The sequence below is a fragment of the Notechis scutatus genome, chromosome 1 (assembly GCF_049901735.1).
Source record: "Notechis scutatus isolate UNSWTSFEM ecotype Mainland chromosome 1, rNotScu1.2, whole genome shotgun sequence".
In the NCBI taxonomy this organism is placed as follows: Eukaryota; Metazoa; Chordata; class Lepidosauria; order Squamata; family Elapidae; genus Notechis; species Notechis scutatus.
The window spans coordinates 238033876-238042446 of record NC_142009.1 but is presented as its reverse complement, the minus strand read 5'-3'; the positions used below and the strand labels follow the sequence as shown (position 1 = coordinate 238042446).

Sequence of the window (8571 nt, the reverse complement as noted above, 5' to 3'; positions counted from 1 at the left end):
ACAATTTTGGGGACAAGTAGCATTTTTTAAACATGAAAAAAGCTTAGCATAGTAAACTTACTTCAAAAGAGAGCAAGAGAACCTGCACATCGAGTTTATTTGACAAGCATCAAATCAGAGGAATTGGGGTGTCTTCTTGTTATTTTTGTCATTAATTTCCTGCAGCATTCAAAATAGGAGTCAAGCCTTGTGATTTATAATCTCTTGTAGTGCCACCCAACCATCACTATGCTGGTATAAAGGCTGTCATCATTAGTGATTTATTGCAACAGAAATGCCTGGGTGATACTATAACATACTGTAAATCACTAATGAGGAAATGCCCCAGATTGCAGAGTGGAATGACTTTTAAAATCAAATCCTATACATCTCACTTCATTGGGGAAGGGGCATATAAGCTCGCATGCATATACAGATTAATCTTGCTTCCAGATAAATATTACATTGAAGACATTTTGATGATGCTTTTGGTTCACAGGTTTATGTGAGCATCTCCGAGCAGATACACTCATCTATATGGTGATATCTATCTCTGATTTGTTTTCTTCTGTCGAAATGAGATTCTCTCTCTCTCTCTTTGTAGTATTTTGTAGCATGACAGGATTTGCCTCCGTGCTTAATTTTATGAGTGACAAAGGAATGTCTGAATGGGAGGCATAAGAAACATAAAATGAAGCATTTGCAATGGTTTTTCCCAATGGCACAGGCGTCATTAACTAAATTGCATCTTTCCATCTCTTCGGCTTAGTGTAAATTGCACTCTTTCCCTTTTTCTCCTCTTAAAAGAACTTTCTGTACCAAAATACAATGAAAATAAAAAGATGGCACTTAGGTTTCTGGGGGATATTGATCACTCTCATAAGTTGCTATGAATCAGCTGCAGAAAGATGGCAACTTGCAGTTAATAAATAAATGTTGCCACATTGGCTAAAAGAACAGGAGTGTGCATTGGAGCTGTGTGTGTATGTGCACATATCTTGATAACTACATTCTTCATTTGCTACTTGTATAAATCAGCTATTGTAAAAAAAAAAAAAAAACAGAATCCAGCAACCACAAAACAAGATGTATATCTTGAGAAAATCTCATTGATGTGAAATTGATGTGAAACCAAGATTTCATTGAAGATACAGCATGTCTGTGAACAGATCATATAAATGTACATTTATATGATCTGTTCACAGACATTGCTATATCTTCAGCAGGGATACATTGGGAAAGAAATGTCTCTTACAATTCTACTTAAAATATTTGTTGAGATACATGAAAGGCAAGGGTCTTCAAACTTGACAGCTTTAAGACTTGTGGGATTCAACTCCCAGAATTGCTGAGCTAACATGACTGGAAGAGGAATTCTGGGAGTTGAAGTCCACAAGTCTTAAAGCTGTCAAGTTTGAAGATCCCTGATGAAAGGGGATAAGTAGATAATAGAGCAGAACAGAACTACAGAAGCTAGATCTGCCTTCCTCACTTGTGGCTGTGGATTGACCTTCTGGCAGGGTCTGGCAGCTTGCAGAGTTTGCAGACTGCACATCCTATTTGCATCCTGTTCTGCCTTCAGAAGTTGTGGGAGCTTCATCACTGAGAGCTTTCAAGAAGAGACTGGACAGCCACCTGTCAGAAATGGTACAGGGTCTCCTGCTTGACTGGGGGTTTGACTAGATGACCTGCAATGTCCCTTCCAACTCCATTATTCTGTTCTATCTATCTATTAGCTGGCTAAGGAATCTATTTATCTATCTCTATGGATTTCTTGGTGCTCTCTGAGCATGGTTGTTTGCTTGTAGGTGTTTTATTACTCAACATCATCAGTACAAGCAATGGGGTTTGATGCATATTAACCCCCCTCCAGTAATGCTATTCACAATCTAATAATTTTTGTAGTATATAGCAATAGCAATAGCACTTAGACTTATATACTGCTTTACAGTGCTTTACAGCCCACTCTAAGCGGTTTGCTGAGTCAGCATATTGCCCCCAACAATCTGGGTCCTCATATTTATATGTAAAATCCTATGGTACATACAAGGCTATCAATGAAAGCCAGTTAAGGCACCAGTCTACACTAGACTGCTGTGGAGACCTGCCCTAGGTATGAAAGCCAGCTGACTGACCTTCAGTCAGTCATTCTCTCTCAGCACTAGAAGGCAGGCAAGGGCCAATCACTTCTGAAATCTTGCCAAGAAAACTGCAGAGTCTCGTCTAGGCAATTGCCATGAGTGACGACTGACATGAAGGCATCAAAAACAAAAGGGATATCAATAAATAACTTACGTGGCTACTGTGGCTGCTTTCTTTAACCATCTAAAACAGGAACAAGCATTTATGCTACAAATACATATGAAGGCCCATTCGTTTACAAAATATACAATTTCATTAACTGTATAAAAGAAGAACACTTCCACAAGTGGAGCTTGACTCCTGTGACTTCATAGATATGTGATAATATGCCCTATTTGTTAATGTTCATCTCAAAGAACAGTTTTTGGAGGCTTAGCAATAAGTGGATTTTAGACTTTCGTTGGCTGTGGTTTATCTTCAGTAAGGTCATTGGAACTGTTATTTTTAAGCACACACAAGAAGGTAGATCTGTTAGCAGTACAAAATATAGGAGCCAAACAATGAATCCTCCTTTGGATGTCCATACTTCTTTTTGTGCAAAAGCAAAAACGAAGAGAAAACACTGTATACCATTCAGAAAAATATATGTACAAAAATCTATTTCAAACTTGATTTGCAGCTTCAGAGTAAAAGAACATGTTTTCATCTATATTGCACTGCAGACCAAAAAACCTTTGCTGCCAAGACTAAGTAAAAAATATAAGTGGTAAGTGGTGTGGCTACAGATATGAGTATTCATTATAATGACTATGAACTGTGACCTCAGCATAAGGGTATCTGTATTATCTCGAGGGATAAAATGCAATGGACAGAATGCTCCTTGAAAGTAATTCTTATGATATATAGCCAATATTAACTGGCAACAGAGATCTATAGTAAGTCATATGGAGTATTGCAGCCTGCTGGTGCCCCCAATATATGTTGGATTTCATTTTCAATATCCTCAGCCAGTATGGCTTCTGCATCTGAAAAGCATTTCTTAAGCTTGACCTTAAAAACAATGTCCACGGATATGAGCCAGAAAACTGACAGAGTAAATGTATGCCCCCTTCCTGTCTGTATCAATAACAACACATTATAAATAAACACAAACACACCTCCTTCACACTCCACACACTGAATTGAAAACCCCTGACATCGCATCAACACTACATTACACAGTAGAATTCAATAGAGTTACTGCCCTGGGACAGAAGCTGTTTTTCAGCCTATTTGTCCTTGTTTTTATTATCCTGTACTGTCTCCCAGATGGTAATAGTTCAAAAAAGGGTGCCCAGGATGAGATGGATCTTTGAGAATGTTTTGAACTTTCTCAAGGCAGCGGGAGCTATAAAGCTCTTCCAAAGAGGGGAGAGGGCAACCTATGATCAGGCAATGACGTTAATCCTCTGGAGTGCTGTCCTATCTGCCACTGTGCAATTTGCAAACCATACACAGGTGCAGTAAGTTAAGATACTCTCTATGGTGCAGTGGTAGAAGGTCACCAGCAGTTTTTGATTCAATTGTTGTTTTCTGAGAAGTCTCAGGTAGTAGAGTCTCTGCTGAGCCCTTTTGACCAGTGCTGCAATGTGAGCACCCCAGATCAGGTCCTCTTTTATGGTAACACCCATAAAACTTAAAACTGGCCACTTGCTCCACTTGGTCTCCATTGATAAGCAGGGGCTGGATGTCTGATCTGTTCCATTTATAGTCCACTATAAGCTTCTTGGTCTTATTGATGTTGAGGACCAAGTTACTGTCTCCACATCACGAAAGCAACCGGTTCACTTCATCTTGGTAGGCAGACTCATTCCCCCCAGAGATGAGTTCCACCACTAGCTAGGGGAAATCATATAAGAAAAAACAAATACAGGACTTTAAGCACCTGCTCATCTTAAGAAATAAGTAACAAATTTAGCTAGGAATGCTATATGATTGTTATTTTGACTGTGTGTTTGATTCTGCACAAGCTTAGCGTCAAATATTTTTGCCGCTCATTTTACTGAAGAGTTGTTTCTTAAGAGAAGTAAACCAGCATTAGTCTGCCAAAGACTTCTACTCACTCTCTCTCTCTTCCTCCCTCCCTCCCCATCTCTCTCTCTCACACACACACACACATACACACACACACATTTATTAATTTCTTCGATAGCCATCTCCCAAAATATTTGGTGCAGTTTACAATAAGTAGAAAGAAAGAAAAAAGCTGAAGCATGGACATCTAGAAGAGATTGATAATTGGGGAGTTTTAAATCTTTTCACAAAAAAATTGATAGTACGGTCAAACTGGCTTACAGCCTGCAGTGCTGAAATATAATTCTATTGAAATCAATGATGTACATGGAAAAAGTACATGACGGAGAAGACACAATTTCATGTATGTACTGTTAAAACTGGGACAGATTTTTTTAATCTATGCATCCATATACTTCCCTGTACTGGTAAAAATTACAACATGCAGAACTTTGAAAAATCTGAAACTGTAATTTTAATTTGAAAATCAAATTGTACCTAAAGGTATGATGAAAGTTTGCATGATATTAGAACAAATGGACTTGAAGGTATATGCACTTTCTCCATCTTCTCTTCAACTTTTTCTACTGACTTTTCAGCATTTCTCTTTGCTTTTGGCAGCACAGTCAACACAATTCTCAACTGATGTATATATGAATCAAAAAGAAGTTAGTTTAGAAGGAAATATGAGCAGTTAAGTCTTGGGCATATCATCTGAGATTTCACTGTACCACAGACAGGCAATAGATGGGCTCAAAAACAGTCTTGAATAATATTATCTTCCATGTGTATAAGTGTTTATAGTTCAGTGGACTTCAATAAGACCATGGAAAAAATATCAGAAGACAAAAAGCCAGCAAAATCCTCTAGAAAACTCAGCAAGTTACTGGCATTTCCCTCATAGATCAGCAACATTCATCTGAAGCATAAATTTTATAAGAGTAGAAGCCCAAGATTTAAGAAACTCAAAAATGTGTCAACAAAACCAGAAATGGAGACCTCGCTTGTGAAATATGCCTTTAATTAACCAAAGCAAAAGAAGCTAATTCAACAGTCCAAGTCATACGATACATCCTTCATTTCTTTTTATATATAGGAGAAAATATTTTTAGTTTTATTTTTAGTGCAAATAAATAAGTGAGCATAGTAAAGGATAGTCAGACCGAGAAGGCTGTGGAACAGAAGTGTCCAACTTTGGCAACACTTGTGAACTTCAACTCCCAGAATTCCCTAGTCAGCAAAATGCAGAGAGGTAAAGTCCACAAGTCTTAAAGTTTCCAAGGTTGGACATCCCTGCTGTAGAAAGTAAGGTAAAGTGGTAGATTATAATAGTATGTGTAGTCACAGTATATTTCTTCGCTGTGTATCAGCAGTTATCTTATTTCATTCCAAAGCTTTCGTACTTCTGTTCCTGATAGCCTGGGGTGGTTGCGTGATGATTTCTTTGTCCTCCCTATATTCTTCTGAGGAGCTTCGCTCATCACCACATTCAGTGTTCAGGCACTCACAGTGTTCCACATGGATGTAACGGTATTTCTTTCTGATGCCACCAGGACACAGCAGCATGATTTCTTTCTTGGCTGTCTTTGACTCTCTGCAGCAGCTGCACTTATGCGTCATGGAATTAGCTTCAGGAGAGTATCTGTTTTTATAATGCAAAATAAAGAAAGAGTTACATTTGCTCGTGTTATGTGTGCTTTTAAAGATGTTGCTTTTGTTGAAGGTTGGGGATGTAATATTACAGAACCTCTACCATAAGAGGTGCTTATTTTTCAGGAACTTAAACTATGTCCTCCATAATATCCAGTCAAGGTACAATGTCCTTGAAATATTGTGCCATCTTTTAAAATAAAGGCAGAAAAACCCAGGATTTTTTATTGAAGAGAATTAAAAGAACCCAAATAACCCAAGTCTGGCTGAACTTGGGGAAAATTAGTTGAAAGACTGAGTGACTAATAAACAAAGTTCATGGATTGGATTGAGCCTCTATCATGAATTAACTAGGTGAATAACAGCCATTCCTTCCTGGAAGTTCTAATGATTATAAATGAATATAAAAATGATTATAAGCATGATATAAATAATCATGCTTGTTCATGAGTGTGAGAGAGATTGATGTAAAGTCTCTTCAATTGAAGGAAACTTTAAAGCCTGCACAGTCTAATGTAGTATTTAGTTTGGTTCCATACTATATTTGAACTCTAAAAAGGTCTATTCTTATTATTAGGGTCCTTCTTATTCCTCCTCAACTGTGCCCTGTTTGGTTTCTATTGTCAAATTAATTTATTTTAAAGGATTATCAAGATACATTTGGTTTTACTTCAGAGTATCTGGAAACAGGCATTTTCATAACTCATCACAGGGAACTTTGCCATGCTCATAACATTCATGCTAAGATTTCTATAAAATCTCCCAAAAATAGGCAACAAAAAATCCAACCTCTATTTCTTGGAGATTTAACAAAGAAAATCAATTTTGTGCAAAAAAGGGTTAAAAAAAAAAAAGAATTGCAATTTCAAATTAGTATTGATTCTATTTTTGCTCCTCTTGTGGATACTTTCAAATGCTAAATAAGTTGAATATAGGATTTCCGCAAGGGTACAAACATGGTTTACACACTGTCCTCCTGGATCTACAATGCTATTCACTATTTAGCCTACACCACAAGATTACTTTATTATATTCCTACCACTAGCAACACTATTTTTTAAAACCCATCAGAAAAAAAAGGTCACAGAGGATTGGATCCAGAAATTAATCAGTTGAAGTGAATATATGGAAGATTAATACTTTTCTTTTCTTTTTCCCTAGGACAATAAGACTTTATAAAAACGTTCCTCCAAATAACAGGTGATTCTGCTGAAGAGGTGGGCTGGGCCAAGAGACTGAGATTAAGAGAAAGGGACAGTGAGAACTTCTAGGATAAGCATTTTCTCCAAGAAGACATCTTCATCCCAAAGTCTTGTGAATTCTCCTCCAGTAAATCTTCCAAAATTTATCTTTCTTAATTTGGAAGATCCAACGAGAGGACAGAATCTTTAAATAGTCCGTATTATTAAATAATTAATGTAATTCATATAACAATAATAGTCATATCTTTGACAACTAATATTTAATATTGTTTCTCAGGAGGAAGATCTTAGTTCAAACACACTCAAAGTCATCCATTTTTTTAATATCTGAATTTTTTTTCTTTTTCCAAGGAAAACCAAAATGTATCTTTGGCAGCAGTCCTAAAGCTTATTCCCTACAATTCAGTTTTAATACTTTCAAGGTTTTCAATTGCACATAATAATCTATAAATCAGGAATTTGCCTATTATAATCCATCTGCCTATCATTCTTCCAAGTGGAAACCATTCATTATCCTATTTCATTTCTCAAAATCATCTGTTTCCCAACTCTATCATTGCACATTCTTTCACAGCTGGGAAGGGAAAAAAGATAATATAATAACTTCGAACAAAGATAGAAATCTTGAGTTGTCTTGCACACAAGCATATCATTGGATTTCAGCATTTTACATACATTGAAAAAGTTCCACATCTTCCTTCACACTGAGTCACAGGGACGAGATCCTCTGAACGGCAGCCATTGTAATTAATATAGTCCATTGTTTGACTGGCAGAGCACGATGGGGTAGCTGCCAATAATATACCTATCAAACAAGAGGAATAAAAAGACTGTCATTCAAATGCAAGCATAAACTTCAAGTTTTTTTGCTCTCCTGGATAGTTTAGCATAGTCAGGGGTGAGATTCAAAATTTTTAACAACTGGTTCTGTGGGCGTGGCTTAGGTGGTGGGCGTGGCTTGGTGGTCATGTGACTGGGTGGACATGGCTTGGCGGTGATGTTATTGGCTGGGCATGGCCAACTTAATATCACTCACTTCGAGGCACACATCTCCTCGCCTGGCCTCTCAAGACTGTGGGGATGCTGCAACAGTTGTGTGAAAAATGGTCATAAGTCACTTTTTTCAGTGCCATTGTAACTTTGAATGGTCACTTCATACAAGCAAAGTACCAGCAAAGGAGGGGAAAAAAACTCCAGAGATTTTCCTGAGATAGGAAGTGAAATGAGTGAGTCTTTTTTGAAAGTTAATTTTTGCATAGAATTTTTCAGCAGAGTACAAATAGGGATGCTTCCATTAGTTTTAAGTTGGGAAGATATAAAAAGATATAAACAAATAAATAGAGATAATTTTCCTGTGCATTCTCTGAACAAAAATGCCTCACTACTAAAAATAGTTAAAATAGCTACACAAATAACTAAACCAAAAATTATAGTAGTGAGCACCATTAGCTAAGGCCTCCATACATTGCTATCCAATCACTAAGCTCACTGAAAAAAATAGTTTGACTTTGTTAAAATAAGAACCTATCCCATTTCCTCTGCCAGGTGTACAGTCCTATAATCCAGCAGGTGGATAATAGCTTCTTTTCTTCCAGGCATGTTCCTG

At 37.1% G+C, this 8571-nt stretch overlaps 1 protein-coding gene across 1 annotated transcript in view; it reads right to left on the bottom strand.

The window, feature by feature from the left end:
- Positions 1–5176: 5176 nt before the first annotated feature.
- The window catches only part of MUC2 (mucin 2, oligomeric mucus/gel-forming), a 66907-nt gene continuing 63512 nt past the window's right edge, over positions 5177–8571 (bottom strand). The window contains exons 45-46 of the mRNA XM_087949197.1: positions 7641–7770; positions 5177–5755 (exon numbers count right to left, since the gene is read on the bottom strand). Coding sequence (XP_087805323.1) covers positions 5497–5755; positions 7641–7770 — 389 coding nt within the window. The 3' untranslated portion in view covers positions 5177–5496. The remainder of the gene's footprint in view (positions 5756–7640; positions 7771–8571) is intronic.